General features: G+C 35.3%; 1 protein-coding gene across 2 annotated transcripts in view; it reads right to left on the bottom strand.

Moving 5' to 3' along the window:
* The window catches only part of LOC148945928 (Y+L amino acid transporter 2-like), a 153,169-nt gene that overhangs the window by 90,172 nt on the left and 38,273 nt on the right, over positions 1-24,724 (bottom strand). Inside the window, exons 2-3 of one of the 2 annotated variants that reach the window (XM_089097801.1) lie at positions 8,498-8,658; positions 4,749-4,883 (exon numbers count right to left, since the gene is read on the bottom strand). In XM_089097801.1, coding sequence (XP_088953927.1) covers positions 4,749-4,883; positions 8,498-8,600 — 238 coding nt within the window. In that variant the 5' untranslated portion in view covers positions 8,601-8,658. The remainder of the gene's footprint in view (positions 1-4,748; positions 4,884-8,497; positions 8,659-24,724) is intronic. The other variant, XM_089097802.1, reaches the window with a different exon arrangement.

Consider the following 24,724-nt stretch of genomic DNA (forward strand, 5'->3'; position numbering starts at 1 on the left):
TCAGACTAAGATCCCAATATAATATTTAGGAAAAAACTCCTACATATACTACTACTACAAAATTGCTAGTACTTGCAGCAGAATTTGGCAATTTTCATGCCTGCTCTGGAATCTTAAATTCTGATAATACATAGGACTTTGTTTAACCGTAAGCTCCCAAGACTTATGGTCTACTACTTCTACTACCAATACTGGGAACTCGTCGCAGCGCTAAGTCAGGGGGCCTAAAGAGCAGCGCAAGCTCCTCCAGCCCAACGCGTTCACAGCTTAACCCTTTACTCCAGCTCATAGTTTTCCTACTTGGCTAATTTTCATTCGGCATCTTGACTACGGGCTGCCACCAAAGAAAATCGGGGAAAAAATCTGACTTTGAGTTGAATACGTTGGAAGACATCGACTATTAGGTTCTAAATTAGTTTTGTAGAGGGATGCCTAAACAAAATCCCTCCCAAAATTTGCTTGTTTTGCCCAATTTCGTCACCAGTATAGTGCCCGATCTCAACTGCCTGTTCTCGATCTCAACTACCCGTTTTTTTTTGTTTTTTTTTTCCTTTGCTTGCAAAGGTACTAAAAAAAAAACAACAATTAGAACGACCGAACTCTAGTAATATTAACGAAAACCGATCGTTTGGCATGCTTGTGAAAACCCATATTTATTCTTTAACTCCTTCGATAGTGTGCGTGTAACTTAACCCTCGTTCAACTCAACACCCCTTCACCTGAGTCCCACAAATCTCAACCCCTATTGACCTCAACCCCTATTGAACTGAACCCCACAAAACTCAACCCTCGTGCAATTCAACTCCCATTCAATTCGACCCCTACACAACTCAACCCCCATTGAACTGAACCCTCGTACAACTCAAATCCCATTCATTTCAATTCCAATCCAAACCCTTACGCAGCTCAACCCCCATTTAATTCAACTCCACGCAACTCAACCACCATTTAAATCTTAGGCTAAATTAGGTTTGGGGTTGAATTGAATGGGAGTTGAGTTAAAAAGAAGTTGATTCATATTAGGATTAAGATGCACGAGGCTTGAGCTGAATGAGGTTGAGTGGGAGAGGGTTGAGTTAAACAGGATTGAGATGCAAGAGGGTTGAGTTAGACGAGGTTCTGATGCATAAGAACCTCCTTCAACTGCGTATATTTTAGTTTAAATTATCTCTTATCAAGGCTCCTTTGCAAAGCTTGTTTCTTAGCCTTTTGTTTGCTCCCTCTCAAGTTGTTTTAAGGGAGCATCTCGTACAGCTTGGGCAAGGCCTACCTCAGCGAAGATGTTTCTTAATGTTTTTTTTTCTGAAGTTTCAGATTAGCCTCATAAACAAACCTCTTCACAACTTTGCGTTTATCATGGCCACCCTTCTTTCTGTATAAAAAACAAATACTGTCGAGCTCTCTTAGTTTAACCTTTAATAAATAATAATAATAATTTATTTATAACCCACTTTTATACAAAACAAGTGGAGTAAAGTACACTAAAGAGGAAGAAAAATCAAATACACAGAGGCAAAGATAACTTAAAACCTTAATCCGTGACAAAAACACACTGATAATATTATGCTTTGGACCTAGGGACACACAGGCATTTCCTGTTAAACTATTACTAAGCAATTAAACGATTGAATAATTTTGTTAGCACCATATTTCTCAATAAAACGGGTATTACGATATAAATTGGGAAGGTACAGTAAAAATTTGCAATATTCCTAATAACACATTTTGAATGCAAGCATTAACTAGATAGGTGATAGCACTCCACCCTGTCGTACTCCAGATTGAACTGGTATATTACCGCAGTACCACGTACCATATTTTAAACGAAGAAACGAATTACTATGCCAAAATTTAAGTACATGTATGACAGAAGGGTTCACTCCAAACTCTGACAAAGAATTCCACATTTGTGCATGGCAAATACTATCGAAAGCTTTAGACAAGCCCAAATATGTAATTCATAACCTTTAGACTGTGCATCATAAAGAGTTGAAGCTAAGACCTTATGCGCAGTTTGGCACCCAATACGGGGTTGAAATCCAAATTAGTTCGAGTCTTTCGCACTTCGTTCAATAATATATGGGAGCAGAACATAATCAAAAACCTTACTAATATTGCAAACAACAATGATGGGCATATACGAACTGCAATCAAAAGGGTCTCTTCCACGTTTAAGAATCGAAGTTACCGTACCGCAAAGGAAGGAATCAGGCACCATTGACAAACAGAACTGAAAAAGTAACTGGAGCTGAGCGACTAGTGCCGGACAATCACATCGTAAATGGTGAGCGCTAATCCCATCAAGATCACTCGATTTAGACTTAAGTTTAAGCATACAATTAACAATTAGTTGAGACGGGAATAGCCTGACGTTGGAAAACTTTCGGTGGCAAAAATTTAGAAACTAAGCACTGAAAATGATAATGAACACTATACTCAATCTTACAAAAAATATTTTTATAATTCCTAAGCAAAGACGAATCTGGGATAACATCACTGGTCCCTAATGAATCAAATTTAGACGCATTAATGACTTCTTTCCATTGTACTACACTTTTAGGGAACGCAGCACCATTATATCGAACCAAAGAAAGATACCGTTTAAACTCCGCTTTTGTCTTACTTTTTATATCAAACACTTGGACTCGCAAGGGCCGCCCACACGCAATCCAGATGCGAAGCCAGAATTTAGCACGATTCTTGACGGCTTTAAGACCCGGGTCTTCTTTCCAAATTGGACCTCGAGTTTTGAGTTTAACCCAGACAAGGGGAACAGCCACATTCTCAGCTTGTTTCATGTACTCAACTAAGCGAAGGTATTAAACATTCAGTTGGACTCTGGCTTGTGGTGAAAAAACACTCGTGCACAGTAGATTAAAAGGGATCTTGAAGCAGGACAACAGAGCTGTTAGGGTAGGCTATAATCTTCTCTTCTTCCTCCTCTTTTGCCAGTTCTTTCTCAATCTTTTCTTTTACTTTCTCACCTCTAGATATACTTTGTAGCTTGAACTGGCACCACGGGGCAATTGCGCTACACCGTTTGATATCTGGAGCAGTTCAGGTCGGGTTTTAACCTTAGCAGTCCATCACACACATTACATTTTAACGTTCAGCATCTAAGACTCCATATAGGCTATGACTTTGGTAAGCACTCTAGTAAACAGCCAAGACGCATCGAAAAAAACCATTGAAAAAAGACCATCAGTCAGAATTTACGAAATGACAGAAAGAAACGATAAAATAACGATAATTTTTGACTTTTTTAACAAAATCAGACACGGTGGCAGCCCTATCACTGCACCCACCATCCTTCCTAATACCTAGGCAAGTAAAGCTATCCTCTTGGTCAATTTTATCGTTACCAAACATCACCTCTTTATCCTTATTTAATACTAATTTAAGCACCTTGCTGTTCTCACCATTAATTTTCAAACCTATTACCTCACCCTGAACCGTAAAAATTTCTAAAAACTTATTTATTTCGCTGAAATTTTTAGCTATGACACTAGAATCATTTTCCTAATCTAAGTCTAGGAGAATTAAATACCATACTATTTCATAGCCTTTAGCCTACTGTGTTTCTGGGGACAAAGTCTATCGGAATAATATATACAAACGCGGCTGAGACACACCAATGAGACACTCCAGATTTTAGACTAAACCAACTAATAAAAAAAAAAATCAATAAATGGTAAAACTTCGACACAAACAGATACTAAACTTTTTTCAAATTGATCCCTAGCATAGTTCCTCAGCATAGTTTTGAAACCGTATGCAGCCTGTCCTCATATTGATTTTCGATTTTGGTGTTGGTTTTTCTTTTTTCTATAGAATCAATTTCAGCGTTAGTCTCGAAGATATATTCTGTTCCTCCACAGATTTACTGCATGATGTCAGCATACTGTTTGTCAAAGCCGTATCCAGAGGGAGGGAGGGGGGGGGGGGTTAATGGGCCTGAATCCCACCCAGGAAATTTCTGCCCGACTCGTAAAAAAAAGTAACAGAAATACATACAAACCAATTTTTAATATGTTACGAGTTTTTTGCCCCCCCCCCTCCCGAACAAAAATCCGGGATACACCCTTGCTGTTAGTATTTTCACCTTATCTAGATTTTGTTTACGCCGGAATTAAAAATATTTGCAAAAATTCATTTTTTACTGAAAAAATTTATCACTGTAAAATAACGTTATTACTGGTTTTATTACTTTTTTTCCTTGGGTATTTTACCTAGACTGTTATTTTACCTAGACTGTTATTGTTCCTCCACAGATTTACTGCATGATGTCAGCATACTGTTTGTCAAAGCCGTATCCAGAGGGAGGGAGGGGGGGGGTTAATGGGCCTGAATCCCACCCAGGAAATTTCTGCCCGACTCGTAAAAAAAAGTAACAGAAATACATACAAACAAATTTTTAATATGTTACGAGTTTTTTGCCCCCCCCCCTCCCAAACAAAAATCCGGGATACACCCTTGCTGTTAGTATTTTCACCTTATCTAGATTTTGTTTACGCCGGAATTAAAAATATTTGCAAAAATTCATTTTTTACTGAAAAAATTTATCACTGTAAAATAACGTTATTACTGGTTTTGTTATTTTTTTTCCTTGGGTATTTTACCTAGACTGTTATTATGTCAATTAAGCGCTCAGTCCAGCCACTAGATGGCAGATAATTTTTTTTTCATAGTTAGATTTCACTTTACCACCGAATTATGTACAAACATTGAATAGTAGGTAAGTAACATACCTGGCTCATGATGATTTGGACGATCCCCATTCCCATTCTGCTCTTTGGTTGAATATCCTCTTTGAATATTATTAAGCTTCTCTAGCTCCTCTGGATGTACTCCATTTAGTCCTCCGCGCCTCATTTTCTTTATACCTGGAAGAAAACGTGACATAAAAATAAATATGCGTTCAAACAGGAAACAGAAGACTGTCCAGGGACTGTTCAAGACACAAATAGTTTTCAGTAAAGCGCAAACGACACAGTAAGCTTTAGATTTCTACAGTTAGGGAAGGGGGCAGTAGTCAAACTCTTGTTAGTAGGGATTTTTGTTCGTTTCAAGTTTTATTTGCATATTCAACTTAAGTTTTACTTGTTTTCAGATTTGTTTATTCATTTATATTAGTACCTTTTGTATGTCTGTTTGCTATGATTGTTTATTTAATTTCTGTTCGGTTTGGGTTTCATTTATTCTTTAATAGTCATTTCTGGCCGTTTTGAGTTTGAATTATTATAGGAATGTATTTTTCCTGGTCTTGAGTTTAATATGGCTCTTAACTATTCTTCGAAAACTTTACTATTGTTGGTTTTCTTCTAGCCTCTCGAGCTCTTCTTTCTCTTAGGATATACTTATCTTTATATGCATTCTAATTATGTATGTTTTTTGTCATGCCCGTTGATTTGGGGTCTCCAATTCCCGTCAAATGGCTCATTGAACTCATAGCCTATTTGAATTACCCTTATTCCATACCTTAGTTCTGCCCTCTGATGGATGGATGATAGACTATCTATCAACAAGTGAAGTGACATCATTTTTCTACAATTCTTAAAAGGCTTATGCCACCTTTGCCTCTCACTCCGACTATCTGTTTTGACTTTTTCTCAAATTACCCAAACTGTTGAGCAAACATTCAAACTAAAACTTCATTTCAGCTAAATATGATTGATTCAAAAGATGACAGCCGCTAATGCCATATTCAGCGAAAAAGACGTATGTCAACAAACTCGCTTTTTGGGTAATCAGCAATTAAATGAAGCGGTCTATAATATCTAATTATGACAGATTTTGCCAACGAATTTTTACATTTCTAAGGATAGATATGGCTTTTTATTAAGAAGTGAGATCAATTTAATTTCGAAATACGTAGAGAAGAAAAGAAGAAAATAAAAGCACTAGTAATTGGCATGCATTTTTCTGTTGATAACCACAACAGTATAAACACCACTACTAATCAGAGACATGCACAGGGATGACAGGGGCTCGGGGCCAGAACTCCCTCTGAAATCTTAAATTTCCTCAAAATTCTTGCTTGCTACTTACGTACGCTACTCGTACGTGCACGCTTCAAAGGTTATATGGATCATAACTGCGAAATAATACCGAGACACATGCCAAAGAATTTATTTCGGGAAAGAGTCCTTTAAAAAACACGAATAAAACCTAAACAGCACAGAACAGGCAAATTATAACATATCCCGGGAGCATTCAAACCCGTGTACGAGGCAATTTATATACATGATGAATCCTTCACAAAATAAATTTCAGAATAGCACTTTTTCAATTACCACAGCAAAACCTCGTGGTAGAAATTATCTCAATTGGGAACACAAACTCCTTCTTTCTTCTACCCTGTTTAATGATTCAAGTCTAGCTCACAAGGAGAAGCTTTGGCTAGCTCCCAAGAAACTACCAAAGATCAAAGAGTGTTTTTTTAGGTTTTATTATTTTTGCTCTCAACGAAAAATAATTGGGACACCCAGTTTTCCTCTTAATAACTCCTGGATTATTGGGTAGAGCTATTCTAGGAATACAGTTTTTATTTATCCTAAGGCCAAAAACCAAAAAGTAAGGTCAACTTTTAAGAGTGAAGACTGGCGTCGAGTATTTCGCTAGCATCGAAAAGAAGAAAAATCATAAGCAATCTGGCATTTGACGATTTTCTTCCTTATTTTCGTTACCAAAACTGCTGAATACTTGTCTTTTTTGGTATTTTAAATTGTAGGGGAGGGTAAACAAAGAATATCGTCAATCAACTATCTATTGGTGTCAATCTATCACCAGAAGGCCTACCAGCTTTAAGTCAAGTAGCCTACTCAACCTGGTTACATGTTTCCAATAATAAGAAAGAAAATGACATTGATAATAAGAATTACCAAGTAATTCCAGAAAATTTGGAATTTCAAGAAAGGGGGGGGCGAGCCCGTTCCCCCTTGCGTACGTCCCTAGTTTAGCCTACCTCCTATTTATGTATACACCTCTTTATATGTGACTAGTGGACGTAGAACCCGTAGACACGTGACTCCCAACGTGTGGTGCAGACGCCATCGATGGGGTATGGCAATATTTTGGTGGGTCATGGGCAAGACGTGCACCCTTTAGCTGACTATACTTTAGAGCCTTAATTTTGAAAAAAAAAAATTTTTTCATAAAAAAGACGTCTAATGCATTTAAAGAGCAAAAAAGATACACGATAGCATTGCAATGACGTTATACATTGTAGGCTATAGCTCAGACAACCTTTTCATGCCTAGAGGACGAAGACCCAAAAAAAGATAGCAAATTAATGACCTTTTAAACTTAGATCAGGCGAATACGCAAAAAATTCGGAATAACAAAATTTAAATATCACGAGGGGGGCATCAGGATTTTAGAAATGTCTAGGTGGGGCATGGCCCAAATTCGGTTAGGAACCACTGCCCTAGACGATTGTCAGGAGAACAATGACTCAATATTATTCAAACTAATTAAGACAAAAAATATTTTGCTCAAATTAGTAAATTTACTAAAATAATATTGTAAATTTAATAAAACTTAGTAAAATTGTTAAATGTACTAGAAGTTATTTTGTGAATAGTTCTGGTATTAAGTAAAAACTTTGTAAAATTAATAAACTACATCATTTTAATAGTTTCATAAAAAACTAACACTACCAATCTGCTAATTTCTATAAAAAAAGGCAGTACCTACAGTAAAATATTTTGCTTTAACAATAAGTACAATTTATAATTCAACATTTACTAACTACTAATTAAAAAAAGCACTAATTAATTTTATCAAGTGTATGGTACTCGAGACATATTCAAGATTGCCATTTCACAAAACCTGGAAAGAGGCCAAAACAACCTGACACTTCATAAAAATTGCATTCCAAAATCATAGAAGAGACATTACCAACTTCAGCAGTCTAGCCTTGTCTAGAATTGCAACCTCAAAACTTCAGTAAAATAACACTCAACATGCATATTCTTCACGAAAATATCAACACTGATTTAAAAAAAAGAAATAGTAAACTTTTAGAAATATTTAAGCCCCTAGAAAAATAAATATGAACTCTTCTTAAAAAAAGACATAATAAATTCTTAGAAAAAAAAATATTAACCCTTATAACTAAAGAAAGACTAGACTCTTAGAAGTACCTAAACTCTTAGAAAAGGTAACATAAACTCTTATTTAAAAACTAAGAATAAACCCTTAGAAATATATGAACTCTTATTAGAAAAGAAATAATAAACTCTTAGAAAAAGTAATATAAACTCTTATTAAAAAAGAAACTCATAGAAGTATATAAACTCTTAGAAAAAGTAATAAATTTTTATTCAAATGTAATAAACTCTTATAAATATATTAAATATTAGAAAAAAACAATACAAACTCTTATTAAAAAATAAACAGGTTGGAAACCAAAAACGCCCATACTTAAATTTACTTGTTTTTGCAAGCTAGAAAAATTTATTTCGACTCAAAAGCTTCAGGTATATGGAAGATGTACCTTTCAATCGAGGGATCACCCACTTTCCGCCACGTGGTGAGCATCTAGGAGCACCACGTATTTCCGTCACGCATGATACAATTCCGCCACGTTTGGCAAGCATCAACTGGTGTACGCAAATCCTCAAATTCAGCAACCCATCGTTTTTAATTAGGGCAGGGCTGAAACGTTGTCTGAATTATTTTTAAGAAGGTTTTCCTTCACATCTTAGTCGCAAAAATACTAATTAGACTAAGATTGAATTAAAAATCAGGGTATAGAAAAACCATGCCACAAGACCAATAAATTTGTTATAATTGGACGAAACAGACTTGTAAGTTTTTCGTAAATAAAACCGTTTCCGAATTAGCACTCTTTCAATTGAACACTATCAACGCGACCTGAAGTTATCAAACAGTTCGTGGTAACGAACTGTAAGTAAGGAGCGACCCGGCTCAATAGTAACCGAAACTCTAAAAAAGTAAGATTTTGATACCAATAGATACATCAAAAGAATCAGATTTTTATATTGATTTCAAATATATAAGTTTCATCAAGTTTAGTCCTACCCATCAAAAGTTACGCGCCTGAGAAAAATTTTGCTGATTTTCCAAAAAAAGGGGAGAGACCCCCGAAAAGCAACAGAATCTAAATGAAAATCGCACCGTCAGGTTCAGCCTATCAGAGAACCCTACTATAGAGGTTTAAAGCTCCTATCTGCTAAAATGTAGAATTTTGTGTTTTTTGCCAGAAGAAAGATCATGGAGGCGTGTTTACTTGCTTGTTTTTTGTTTTTTTTTCAGGGGTGATCGTATCGACCCAGTGGTCCTAGAATATCGTGGGAGGACTCATTAGAACGGAAATTAAAAGTTCTAGTGCCGTTTTTAAGTGGCCAAAAAATGGAGTGCAACTAGGCCCCCTTCCATGCTCATTTTTTTCCCAAGGTCACACGATCAAAATTTTGAGATAGCCATTTTGTTCAGCATGATCAAAAATATAATAAATATGTCTTTTAGTATGACTTTATCCTCCACAGTCTCCGGGGGGAGGGCTGAAAGTTATGAACTTTATCCAATGTTAACATATATTATTGTTTATTGGGAAGTATACAGACGTTTTCAAGGGGGATTTTTTCTGGTAGTGGGGGTGTCGGGGATTATGTGGGAGGATCTTTTCATGGAGGAAGTTTTCATGGGGAAAGACACATTACTGTGAAAGGGAAGCTGAAATTTCCCAGCATTATTTAAAAAAACGACTAGAAATTAAATATAAAAAAAACAAGTCTTTTAACTGAAAGTAAGGAGCAAAATCAAAACTTAAAACGAACAGAAATCACTAAGTATCTGATTGGGTTCACCCCCTACTCAATATCTCGCTCTTTAAGCCAAAGATTTTTTAGTACTTTCATAAGAGCTATTAATTCTAATTAACGGCCTTTGTGACTAAAGGGTCATGTTTAAAGAATTGGAACAAAATTCGAACTTTAGCGTAAAGAGTGAGGTATTGACTAGGGGGCGAACCCCCTAATATACGGATTAAAAATATATGGATACAGAAGTTCGTTACATAAGTTAATTCGTAAGTTACGTTTATTTATTACTAATAAAAACTTTCGTAAATAAAATTACAAAACTTTCGAGAAAGCCATTTAACCAAGTAAAAGTAAAATTAATATACAATATTTTTTTTAATTATTCATGTACGATGAGCCAAAATCAACACCTCCATTAATTCAAAAACGTTCGAAAATTAAATTAAAAAAAAACAAGTTTTTTTAACTGAAAGTAAGGAGCAACATTAGAACTTAAACCGAACAGAAATTATTCAGTATATGAAAGGGGCGTTCCCCCCCTCAACGCCTCACTCTTTACGCTAAAGTTAGACTCTTTCTCACAACTCTATTTTTTAAAAGTACTAAAAAACTTTAGCGTAAAGAGCGAGGCGTTGAGGAGGGGACAGCCCCTTTCATATACGGAATAATTTCTGTTCGTTTTAAGTTTTAATGTTGCTCCTTAGTTTCAGTTAAAAACTTGTTTTTTTTTTCATTTAATTGTATTAGGATGAGGTTTCCAAAACTGCAAAAGCCCAAGTTAGTTTTTCACATTCCAGATTGAATTTTCAAAAAGGAAAAAATAACAGAAAGCGTCACTACTTTAAAAAGAGAAGCTACTTTCGTATTGAAAAATTGAATATTACATAGGTACATTTACGCACACTTGCTTCAAAATAGCATTAACGTTAGAACAACACAGTATAAAACAATACAAACGCAGTAGCGTCAATTTACAAAAATTTAGGGGGGTAGAGGGGGCAACTTAATTTTTTAATGTCTAGAGATATTTTCCAATTTTTCAATAGAAATAAAAAAAAACAGTCTTTTTAATGAAAATACCCCAGAAAAAGGTATTTTTTAAAATCTAGGAGGATCTAGGGGCAAAGGCCCCCTTCCCCCTAATTGACCCACTGCATAGACGGTAATTTTCCCTATTCCCTCAAAAAAACACCGTCAGTCATACGGTTGCTGTAAGCAATAGCACAGCAAAAATAAAAATTTCTTTTTGATAAAATAGAAATCTTTTGAATTACTTTTTATCAAACATCTTTTGCCTTATTCAGAAATAGTCATATTTATTGGGCAGTATGGAAGCACTTTTTTTTTCTTTTTTCTTTTTTTTTTAACAAAATACGGAGTAAGCCATAGGCTTGTCTCGTTACAAATTAACAGTAAACAAAACAATTAGCAACACAATACAAAAGACAATATACAAGAACTGAGCCCCTGGGTATTGATTGGTACCACAATTACCTAATAACTCCTTAGGCTGAACACATTACAAGAAAAAAGCAAATTCACCAGAGTGCACAGAGACAAATTTATTAAAAACTCTTTTTAGGGGCACTGAGTTAAACAAAACATATAAATACCATAAATATTATGGTTCGATATACTGCCCTTCATAAAAAGATATGTTCAATATAAGTACAGCATCATTTTTTTTTTTCTTTTGGTGGAGCGACAATTGTAAAGCCCAATTTGTCTCTTTCAAAATAAGTCCTAAGGTACCCCTTTGATCTTCTAATTTTTAATCTTGCAAGTGTACTTGTACGAACTTGGGTTTTCTTTTCAAAGAAAAACCCAACCTTTATATATATTTATTGGAAAAAGCCTGAGGCCCGCTTGACTAAAAATACATATATTGGCAGCAACAATTTTGAATTTGCCCCCCCCCCAAACAAATTTTCTGTGTACGTAAAACACTCGAAACTATTTAAAAAACCACTTTTCTAAACGTACCCCTTTCTCAAAAACGTAAAACGACTTCGAATATTCGGATGAAAAGCAATACAATTTTTCGAGATACATGGAGAGAGAATGGTTGGAGAAAGAATTTTTCTCCAATCCTTTCACGAGTACAAGTTTTTCTTTTCTTTTTTATGTCTGTTGTCGGGCGGGCTTTTCGTTCCTATTCTTTAGTATTTAACTAAACTCAGTTAAAGCCCATTCACAACGAGATTCTACCAATAATGAGACTTAGCTAGCACTAATTTAAGCTAATCAGATTTTTCCTAGAATTTTCTGATTGGCTCAAATTAGCGTCAGCTAAATCTTGGCATTGGTAGAATCCCATTGTGAATGTGCCTTAAAAATGTACACAGTGATCCTAGTAAGTTACAATTCAGCTCATTTCATTAAACACATTTTGGAGAATTTCAGCTACCAAATTTACACTTGGCTTAACTTACACTCGGTTTCACGTATACATGTTTGTCCTCCTTGTAGGGAAGAAGAACAAATCTTAATTCGTGGGCTGGGGGATAGGACAATTAAAAAATAATCCTTCTAAAGGCTAATTCTGCTAATGATTCTGCTAATGCCGATATTTAACAAACACTAATTTGAGTCAACCAGAATTTTAATAAAATTTTCTGGTTGGCTTAAAAATCCTATGAAAAATTTCAATTGGTTTAAATTAGCGATAGCTAAATATCAGTGGGCCTATTAGCAAAGTTTCATTGTGAGTGGGGCATCAGAAAGGCAAAGAAAACCAAAGAGAAAATATTTACATACCTATGAATATTATGGCCTTTAATATACCCTAATCAAATTTGTAAAAATTCCCTCTAAAGATCTATACAATCGCCCTTTCCCTAGAAAAATTATTGACGAAACGCTCAAGTTCTAAAAAATCTTATTCTATCCCAGAACACAAGAATACATAATATATTTGTATTCTAAGTGATTAAAACTTGACTGTATCTGTGAAGTTCCAATGCCTGCCCCCATAGTAATGAAGATTATCGAACCGTATCTCTGCCCTGGCATATGACCCGCCCAATTTAAGTTACTTTTTTGGAGCAACTTAATTCTGACATAAATAGCACCCATAGAGTGAGAAAGAGGGAGAAAGCTTCGACCCCCCCCCCTACTAGAAGGCCTAAACTAGACAACATTCGATTTGTACACCTAGGAAATGTCATTGATTTTTTTTTGCATTAAATCTTATATAACCCTAAGCCTACTGATGGTAGGCTAGTAAATCTCCTAGAAAATTCTCTAACCCCAGAAAGTTTCGTGGTAAGACCTAGGTCTAAATAAGTAAATAACCTGCAGTAAATTAAAGTACCGGATTAATTATTATTTTGATTGTTTTTGCTGTTCGAACCTTCTGTACATATCTACTGAAAAATAAACTCAAAATAAATTGTAAATTAGCCTCTATCCGTCCTTTTTTCTCCTTTTTAGCAGGCAGCAGAGAGTAAAGGTCTAGATTAAGGACTATTGAGAAGTAAATATGTCAAGAAAAGAATCCTTACTTCATAATATGCAAAGCAATTGTAGCTAATACATTTTACATGCAACCCCACTATTCTTTACCCTTCCCCCTAGCTTGTATGCAAATATAAGGCCCAAATTGTACATGTCCAATGAATTTTGCAACTCGTCACTCTTGTTTTTCCGTTTTTTGATTTCGTAACAGTTGAGCCAATTTACGGGTAGCCTACATGGATTGAAATAAGAGAGACGCATTGGGAGAATACACGGGAAATATATAGCTTCGGCTATATATTTGCACATTGGGGGGAGTTGGGGTAAAATATAGCGAAGCTGCATGCAAAATGTATTAGCTACAATTATTCTGCATATTATGAAGTAGGAATTGTTTTCTTAATATACTTCCTTCTTAATAGCCCATAACCTAAATAGCAACCTTTACCCAGCAGAAAAATACGGAAGAAACCCGTTGAACCACTCAGAGATACCAGGATTTTACAGTCTACACCACAATTTTCTATATTTTTCAAATAATCCGCCTGTCTAGTATTTTTTCTTTTTTTCAAAATTCAGGCCTTCAAAATTACTTATTATATAAGCAGGGGCGTAATTTGTTATGGGGACAGGGGGGGGGCAATTGCCCCCTCCTGACTCCAGTTTGCCCCTCTCCCCTTCTGAAACTTAGTTTCTTCAAAAATCTTGTCAAAACTAAGATTACCCTGCATAATTCAGAGAAACGGGTCAGCTTTCTTAAGTATTTCTTTGCATTTATGGATACTATGTGGCTCAATTTTCACTGTCATTTTCACTTGATCTGGGGAAATTTGGTCCAACATTGCCCCCCCCCCCCCCCAGGAGTTTGACGAAATTATGACCCTGTATATAAGTGCCACAGAAGAGGTTAAGTTTATTCAGAAAAAGGACAGAGGCTATTAATTTTTTTTTTTTTATTCTAGTTTAGCTGCATTTTGCTGTCTTGAAAAGGGGGTTAGGTTAAGGAAAATGAAACTTTCATTAATGAATCCAGGACCAAAAACATACTCTGGGAAGGTATTGCCAATCTTCTATGTTAACCCTCTTCTGATTTCTAAGTCTTAAAAATTTGGGTACTGATCTAAAATCCGGGAAACACGCGATAGGTGAAGTTTGGTTAATGCTAATGATATAAAACAAAATAGGATACAAATATAATAGTTTAGAAACTATTTACCTGATCAAGTTGGCACTTCCAATGCTGTATAATAGAAATCTCAAAATATCTTAAAATATAAGGCAGCATCATTAAGCCCGGGGGGGGGGGGCTGGAGCCCTCTCATATGGGCACCCATGGCTCCGAAAGATGGAGTAGAATCTATTAGATGTTGAGGCATTGTCTACTGATTCTTTTGGGCACCTGTCTGACTGACCGTATTTTAAGCTGTATGTAGATTGTGGTTCAACCCGGTTTCTAGGGCTATAATTATAGGGGAAATTTGGTCCAACATTGCTCCCCCCCCAGGAGTTTGACGAAATTCCGACCCTGTATATAAGTGCCACAGAAGAGGTTAAATTTATTCAGAAAAAGGACAGAGGCTATTAATTTTTTTATAAATTCTAGTTTAGCTGCATTTTGCTGTCTTGAAAAGGGGGTTAGGTTAGGAAAATGAAACTTTCATGAATGAATCCAGGACCAAAAACATACTCTGGGAAGGCATTGCCAATCTTCTATGTTAACCCTCTTCTGATTTCTAAGTCTTAAAAATTTGGGTACTGATCTAAAATCCGGGAAACACGCGATTAGTGAAGTTTGGTTAATGCTAATGATATAAAACAAAATAGGATACAAATATAATAGTTTAGAAACAAATTCTTGCTATATATTTGCATATTAGGGGGGGGGGATAAGCATAGCATATATGGAATACGTAGCCTAACCTAATCTAGGTACCTTTTTCCCCCTAAACCAAAAAAAACTAAAGTTTAAATATAGTTCCTGGAGTGAGAAACGCCTTTTCATACAATGTCAGATAGGCATTAACCGGGTAATAGTACGGGAGCCAATAGACAAAAAGATGCTTATTTTCAGGTCGTCATGACACATCTGTTTCACGCAATTTGAAAGCAGTTTCTAGTCATATCGAACACGCTGATTACGATTATACACGGGAATTGGTACCTCCGAGGGGTGCTTGACCCTTAAAAATGACCTGAAATATTAGGGAAAAACTATCTCGAGAGTTTTTTTTACAGTTTTTTCAAGTTTGTAACGGTATCTGTTTAAGGCTTATGCAAAGCGTGCAATTTAAAGAATAAAGAGATATAATGATCAACAAATAAAGTTCTAAAGTTATTACAGAAAATTAGTATTTGGAATAATCATTATATTTGAATGGAGTATTGAATTCCAAAGAAAAAAGTATGATTACTCCCTAACCATCTAATTGAAAGGAACTATTAACAGGTTCAGAACCCTCTAGGCTCTATCAGTCTTAAGCTATTTCTTTTCTTAAATAGGAAATTATAAGTCCTTCTTCTTTTCGTAATTCCTTTCTTTTCAACAATAGGCAGAGTTATAGATGATTTTTTTTCTATCTTATAAAATAGCAGGTAGGTAGGAAAATGAGATTATCAGGAATGAATTAAGGGTGTAATATAGGCTAAACTATACCCCAGGGAGGTTTTTTTAAGAGACAGGCAATGTAAATTTTGACAGAAATTATCTATCTTAGTTTTGGCTCTTTAGCTTATTGATTTCTTTGGGTCTAAGTTTTCAAAGCACAATTTTTATTGTGACTACATTATTTGAATTTATAGGCTATCATGGATCACACAAGGCTCTAAATGCTCTTTTAGTGCCTTTTTTGGTCAATCTTTACCAAATCATATTAGGCCTATTGAGTTTCAAATTAAGTGAACATACCATTCCATGCCTTTTTTTCGGCTTTTTACAAATCTAATAATCATTTTTGTCAGAACTCGTTTTTACCCTTCCCCCCCCCTGGTTCGACAATTAAGGGTATATATTTGCAGATTAGGGGGGGTGGGGATTAATTTTATTTCTCATGTAATTGAGATGTCAGTATAAACTTTCCCCCACCCCCCTAATGTGCAAATATAGGCCTAGGTCAATATATACCAAATCATATTGTTGAGTTAGGAATAAAGTGAATACCCCATTTGATGCCTTTTTTTTATGCTGATTACGAATATAATACGCAATTCTATTGTAAATGAATTTCACCCCCCCCCATATAGGCTATACCTAACCTAACCCTGAATTGGCATATATAGGGGCGGGGCTGAAATTCATCTTCAATAGAAATGCTTATTATATTTGTAATCAGCATAAAAAAAGGCATCAAATGGTGTATTCACTTTTGTCCTTACTCAATAATATGATTTCGTAGATATTGACCCAAATATATACCCTGAATTGGTATATATAAGGGTAGGGGCTAAAATTCATTCCCGACAAAAACGATTAATATATTTGTGAAGAGCATAAAAAAAGGCATCAAGTGGTATATTCACTTTATTCATAACTCAATAATATGATTTGGTAAATATTTACCCTTTCAGGAATGGGTCTACAGGCTAAAGAATGTCCCGGGAAGGTATTTTGAAGTACCTACTTCCACTCCTTCTCTCTCTAGAGTGTTCTGAAATTTGTCTACATGACAGGTCTATAAATATTGAAATTTTGGCAAAACAACATTTTACCTTAATTGTCAGTTAACAGTTTCTTTTTCTCTGGCTTTAGTTCTGGAAATGCAATTCCTGTTATTTGAGTAGAATTTTAAGCCATATCACTGTTGTTTTTTTTTTCAAAAATTATTAAATTTGTTTTAAAATATTTAAAAACTTATAAATTTGGACTGAACAAAGTTTTTAAACTGAAAAAAATTTTTTTGTACTTCATTTTAATCATAAGATCTATTTAGCAATGTTTCACTTTTGTAAAACACAGATTTTTAAAGGTCATTAAAGGCCAGGACCCTCCATTGGGAGAAGAAGTGGAGGTAGATACTTCAAAATGTCTTCCCAAGTCATACTTTAGATTGTAGACCCATCTCTGAAAGTTTCATTTTCCTATTTTATTTTGGAGCATCACACATACAAGAAGTAAAGTAAGACAATCAGTATTTGGATTGCTAATCACTGTTTCAACAGTGCACTATAAAATCTCTATTATACCACATAGAATGTGGATTGTTAACCATTAGATTTGTCTAAAATTTCTTTTGAGGCTTTTCATTAGCTTAAATCATTTTAACTATACATAACAGTAACCATTTCAAATGTACTAGTAATCAAAAGTAGATCCAATTGAATCTACAGTTATATTATTACAATCTAAGGTTGCATTTTATAGTATATTTTTCTGTTTAATTTTATTTATAAAGTAAATTCTTTATAAAGTAAATCCTTGCAATATCAGGTAAGGGACAAAAGATTTATTCTGCTCTAACAGTATTTTAACTTTGGAGTTCTTTCAAAAGGATGGATTAACTAGCTTCAACAAGCCTGAAGCTAATGCATTGTCCAAAGCACACAGTATTTCAACCAAAATTATGCCTATTGTGTCAGCAAACTAGAAGTGGTTCTTTACATAAATTCATATACATTTCATGTGTTATTTCCTTCTTATCACCAAATTGCTCTTGTATATTTTGTTACAGAACATTGCAAAATTTTTAAAAAAAGCTCCATTTCTCTGAAACAGGCCTGGTCCAGCACAGAGTTTGCTGCCAGAAATTATATTCCTGCAAAAGTTACCAGGAGTCTTCTGACAAAACTATATCACATTGCTTGTCAATTAAAACAATGCAAATACTTTGCAGACAGCAACATGCATGGAGAAATTTTGGAATACAAGTCTTTAGGACACAATTACTGTTGATGTTATACACTTAATGCACTGTTTGATTACTTTAGGACACAGGTCACTTGCTACTAAATTGTTGTTGCTAAGACATTCAGACGAAATTGATATTTTGACCAAAGTTAATGCTGTAAAATCATAGTATAATATTAACTTCTCTGGTTAATATTTGCAATTTCTTAGGAATACCAGAGATTTACTGTAAAGCAAGAATATTGTATTGGGGTTACAGTGCATATGTTACAAGATTGAATATATCAAGATTGAGTGTTTGATTCACTTATTTGCTTCCACAAAAACAGCAAATTCTAATGAAATCTGGTTTAATTCTTTATTGTGATGTTTGTATTAAGATTAATCTAGTGGTGTCACCTTATGGTCACTTGTTACCATGTTATTCTGCAGGTTGTGACCTTACTGTGATAACTTACCCTGGTAGGTGGGTTGGAACTCAGCCTAAGAAATAAACATACAATTAAATTCAAAAATCAATACTCTATCCAATTATAATAATCATATCTGTTTTGAGCTTTTTTCATAAATCTGTAAAACCTTATTCAAATCTTTTCTTTTTTTAAACAAAAATTGATTTCTGTCAAGTGGCACTACATGGTAAAAAAAAGGGGCTTAGTATCCCGAAAAATGGCAAGAATGTTTGAATCTAGCATTACAAAATATCTTTTTCTGTTACATTCTTCTCTCTTCATAAATTGTGACCTTACAATTTCATGTAACAGGAAAAGATTTAAACTACTCCAGTAGTATTGAAACAAGATTTATTTCAGAAGAACGGATCAATTTGCTTCAAAAAGCCTTAAACTGATGCACAGTCCAAAGAATGCGATATTTAAACCAGAATCATGCCTGTTGTGTCAGGAAATGCAAAGTGCTCCTTTACATAAAGTTACACACATTCAACATGTGATTTCCTTCTTGGCATCAAAATGTTCATGTACATTTGGCTACAGGGCATTGAGAAAATGTTTTACAAAGCCTAACTTTTTCTAAAACAGACTTGTTCTGGCACAGAGTATGCCGCCAGAAATTCTATTCCTGCAAAAGTCATCAGGAGTCTTCTAATCAAACTCAATCACAGTGTTTGTCAACTAAAAGGACGCAAACACTACGTAGAGACAGTAACTCACATAAAGGGAACTTTGAATACAAGTCATGCTGTCTTTTTTGTAGCTTAAAAGGCAGCACAAAAAAAAAAGAAAATGAATGTAAAGCAGATAACAACTCTAGAAAGGCAGAATAATATTTAGAAGCAGGTAGAAAGACTGAAAGATTTGGAACCTCAATTGTGGATGATGTGTAAAGATGCTCCATTAGTGAGACTTGAGGCTAAGTACCATCAAAAGTGCATGGTGCTCTTCATGAAAAGACAGTCTGAAAAAGATGAAAGACTGAATATGGAGTTGTGGCTGTGAAGGAATAAAAAATTGTAGCTTGCTATGTAGTTGTGGAGGTGCATGTGTGTTGGATTCTGATGATGATAACTAATTTTGATTTTATTATCTATTAATATATTTTCATTTTATGATCTATATCCAATAAGGATTATAAACGATTTCTCAATAAACTAATTATGACAGTTTATTCAATTTTTTTTTATTTTTTTTTTTTTTTTTTTTTTTTTTTTTTTTATCACTAACTTGCTTACATTTTTGCTCAGTTACGTTAAGTTGCAGCTAAAAGGACCGAAACGTATTGGGCTGCAAGTGAAATTCACTAGATAGTACTATTTAATATCTCAGGTCATTTTTAAGGGTCAAGCACCCCTCGGAGGTACCTATTCCCGGGTATAATCGTAATCAGCGGGTTTGATATGACTAAAAACTGCTATCAGATTGCGTGAAATAGATGTGTCATGGAGGTGTCACATTTTTAGGTCTTGGCCCCTGGCCTATAATGGCTATCTGAGCTTTGCTTCCTCGACGCGTGTTTCCCGTTTTTTATAATAGTGTAAAGTATTTGGAACATAAATTCGAGAAGGCTTTTTCTGGTGTCTCGTTTCTTAGAGATTTGGCCATGTATATGTCAACGACAACAGTCCAGGGGGGGGGCTTTTGGGACTAAGACTAGTCGTGGGAAAGGGTCCGTTCCCAGGCATGGTTGAACAACGAATAGCTGGAACTTACGTTCCAGGAAAGTTATATTCTTGGCTCATTTCTAAAGGCAGTCCATCTTTCGCCTTCGTAGTAGCTAGTTGTTCTTGTGCTACTTTATTTTCTCTATGTGTATTCTCACGTTATTTAATAAAGACCATGTACCAACGTTTATCGTCTATCTTTGGAATTTACGTAAACCATTACATCTGCCAATATAAAAGGCATACAAATAAAGAACTAAATAGAGGTTTACAGAGTGGTGACAGCAGAGGTTTACAGAGTGGTGGCAAGCGGTTAAAACTAGTGGAGCATATATCACTAGGGGAAAACCTCCAAGTGACATTTGAGTGACCGTTATAAATATTTACGACATCTTATGCTAAATACTGGCAACATATTGAAGAGTATTTCGCCCGCGACCAGACTGTGATATTGAGCTGCAAATACTACAAAAGACTGATTAATAAGACATCGAAACGTTACGAGCCATTGAACTTTCTTCTATTCAAAGTGCCTTTTTGAGAAACACTTTCTTTTAAATGAACATTTGAAATAGGCTGTTACACAATACCTAATATGGATACCCTCGCTAGAGCTTCTACCTACTAATTCAAATTTCTACAACTGAGAGTCTCCGGTTGATTTCTACCTTCACTTAGCCATTCTACGGTTGGTGGTTTTTTTTGCCTGATTTTATACAGTCGACGTGTGATCTACATTTGACAGTTTCCAACCAATGTTTAACATTTTTGAGTTCGATAATCGAAAATTAATTCTCAATTCTGACTCCATTTGATGCTAGTGTTTTAATTGAGACCAACTGCAATTGGATTTGAGACATATTATCTTTCGTAAGTGATTTAGCACGACTAAACAACCCAGTAAATTTTATTAGACCCTTCTTGTTACAGGTGAAGTTTAGTGCCAGAAACCTATCGTCCGTAATTAAAGAGCTGTGTTTAAAACAAATATTTAAAATTTTAGAATAATTGTTTTTTCAAATTTTGATCTCAATATGTCAGTTATTATTCCTATATTTGACCCGGCGAAAACTGGATATAACAAAAAGGTTGCTTTTGATTTTGTAAAAGAGTGGAAGATAAATGGCATATTCCCATTTCTTTTATTTGACTCCCCTCGATTATAAATTTGTCAAGTTTAAAACGTGGATTACTTGTAGCATATACCCCAGGCAAAATAGTAGGCAAAATCGTTGCAGAGTTTGTAGGCGTGGCTCAAATTTAAGGATGAAAGGGTATATCTATTCTATAGAAGAATGCAAAAATTAGGAAGGTCATAAAGGGTGTCCTTAGAAGCCAGGGATGATGTTGTAGTCCTTGGAAGATTTGCTCTTAATGTATTCAAGGAGGGGATCAGACCGTCCTATAAACGGTATTTGTTAGAGAATAGTGCAGAATTTTTTTTTGTTTAGGTGATGCGTACAAGGTTGCAAAGTAATATGAACAGATAAAACAGATATTGGGGTAAGGAGAGACGTCTTCTTTTTCGGATGAATTTTTTTCTGCGCTGACGAGGGGGAAATTTGGACTCAATGATAATGAAAAGGAACTGCGAGATGGCACTGAGTCCTCGCAGGGCGGTTTGGCTACCCAGGAAAAGGGAGCTGGTTTTGAGGTCCCGTGGGATGGTACTGCTGCCTCACGGGATGGTTTTTTTTTGTTGCACTGCGAGATGGTACTGATTCCTCGCAGGGCGGTTTGGCTACCCAGGAAAAGGGAGCTAGTTTTGAGGTCCCGTGGGATGGTACTGATGCCTCACGGGATGATTTTTTTTGCTGCACTGCGAGATGGTACTGATGCCTCGCAGGGCGGTTTAGCTACCCAGGAAAAGGGAGCTGGTTTTGAGGTCCCGTGGGATGGTACTGATGCCTCACGGGATGGTTTTTTTTGTTGCACTGCGAGATGGTACTGCTTCCTCGCAGGGCGGTTTGGCGACCCAGGAAAAGGGAGCTGGTTTTGATGACCCGTGGGATAGTTCTGATGCCTCAAGGTATGGTTTTTTTGTTGCACTGAGTGATGTTACTGATTCCTCGCAGGGCGGTTTGGCTACCCAGGAAAAGGGAACTGGTTTTGAGGTACCGTGGGATGAGAAAAAAAGATGGAAAGGGGGCTGGTTTTGAGGTCCAGTGGGATGAGGTTGATGCCTCACGGGATGGTTTTAATGCGTAGCGCTAATAGTCATGTAGAGATATCAACAATAGTACTGCCATTTGTCGAACCACAAGTTAGTAGAGCGAAACCAAATAAGTCGAAACCAAGGCGTTCCGCTGCAATAAAACCCCGAGGCTCTTATTGATAATAGTGTTTTTACGGAATTGCAGCATGGTATGCCAATCAAACTGTAATGGTTGACATATCTATTCCATTATTTATAAGTTTATGCAATTTTTTTTATTTGTCGCCAATATTTTCAGGATTGATTAGCCTTTCTCGGTCATTCCTTGTGCTCTAATCTGAAGTTTATACATCATCCCAACTTTTCTTGTCCTCATCAAAATTCAGGGGTATGGGGAACAAGTCTATTTTAAAGTATAGAGAGAAAAATGAAGTGTTAAAATATCCAGTTTCCGACTACTGTTATTAGTACGGTTCGTTTATACTATGTAAGTTTTTACTTATGCAAGTATTGTGTAGTGTTTATATTATGTAATTATTTACTAGTTTATGCTGAAGAATGTTAGTAGGTGAGAAGTGAATAATTTGGGAAGGGTATTGAATGTTTTGAATTCAAATAAAGTTTGAGGGTTTAATGAGAAGGGGATAAGCCAAATTTGGGAAATTTAAATTAAAACAGGGGGGAGAATCTGTAAAGTATTTGGAACATAAATTCGAAAAGGCATTTTCTGGTGTCTCGTTTCTTAGAGATTTGGCCATGTATATGTCAACGAGAACAGTCCAGGGGGGGGGCTTTTGGGACTAAGGCTAGTCGTGGGAAAGGATCCGTTCCCAGGCATGGTTGAACAACGAATAGCTGGAACTTCCGTTGCAGGAAAGTTATATTCTTGGCTCATTTCTAAAGGCAGTCCATCTTTCGCCTTCGTCGTAGCTAGTTGTTCTTGTGCTACCTTATTTTCTCTATGTGTATTCTCACGTTATTTAATAAAGACCATGTACCAACGTTTATCGTCTATCTTTGGAATTCACGTAAACCATTACATCTGCCAATATAAAAGGCATAAAAATAAAGAACTAAATAGAGGTTTACAACAGTACCGAAATTTGAATACTTGACAGGACAGGTCTATTACCTATTGAAATTTTGACAAAACAATATTTTACCTTAATTTCCAGTTATTAGTTTCTATTTCTCTGGTTTTAGTTATTAAAAAGATTCCTGGGGGGGGGGGCAAACCAAAGCCCTAGGTCATCTTAGCTGCGATCTTTCTACAATTACTTTTACCAATAAAAATAAACTTACCGAAATAAAAATCAGCCAAACTATATATAGATATATATATATATATATATATGTATATATATATATATATATATATATATATATATATATATATATATATATATATATATATATATATATTAACGCACCGAAAAACGGTATTTGATTTTTGCTACTAATATCAACTTATTGCTTGGGCTGCGAATTTAAATTTAAAGCATGCTAGTTCTGTCTCCTTGCAAATTCCTAACAGTTGCATCAGCCAGTTTCTCCGCGTCAGCGCTCACCTTTCAGACAGACAAGATAATTGGTAATAATACTGCTGATCTATTTAGGTGATTAAATAAAAAAAAAACAAGTTTTTTTAACTGAAAGTAAGGAGCGACATTAAAACGAACACAAATTATTCCGTATATGAAAGGGGCTGTCCCCTCCTCAACGCCTCGCTCTTTACGCTAAAGTTTTTATTGTTTAAAAAAAAAGAGTTGTGAGAAAGTCAAACTTTAGCGTAAAGAGCAAGGTGTTGAGGAGGGGACAGCCCCTTTCATATACGGAATAATTTCTGTTCGTTTTAAGTTTTAATGTCGCTCCTTACTTTCAGTTAAAAAAACTTGTTTTTTTATTTAATTTTTGAATGTTTTTGAATAAATGCAGGTTTTGATCTTAGCTCACAGTACATGAATAATTAAAACAAAATTTTCATATTAATTTACTTTTATTTGGTTAAATGGCTTTCTCGAAACTTGTTTCATTTTATTTACGAACGTTTTATTAGTAATAAATATACGTAACTTACGAATTAACTTACGTAACGAACTTCTATATTCATATATTTTTAATACGTATATTAGGGGGTTTGCCCCCTAGTCAATACCTTGCTCTTTAAGCGAAAGTTTGAATTTTGTTACAATTCTTTAAAAATGACTGCTTTATCACAAAGGCCGTTAATTAGAATAAATAGCTCTTATGAAAGTACTAAAAAACTCTGGCTTAAAGAGTGAGGTATTGACTAGGGGGTGAACCCAATCATATATGATAGAGGTGACCCTAAAGCCCCCACTGCTCACCCCTGCTGCCACCTACAA

This window comes from Artemia sp. Qi Xiang Cuo, chromosome 12 (genome assembly GCF_049724085.1).
Source record: "Artemia sp. Qi Xiang Cuo chromosome 12, ASM4972408v1, whole genome shotgun sequence".
Classification (NCBI taxonomy): domain Eukaryota; kingdom Metazoa; phylum Arthropoda; class Branchiopoda; order Anostraca; family Artemiidae; genus Artemia; species Artemia sp. Qi Xiang Cuo.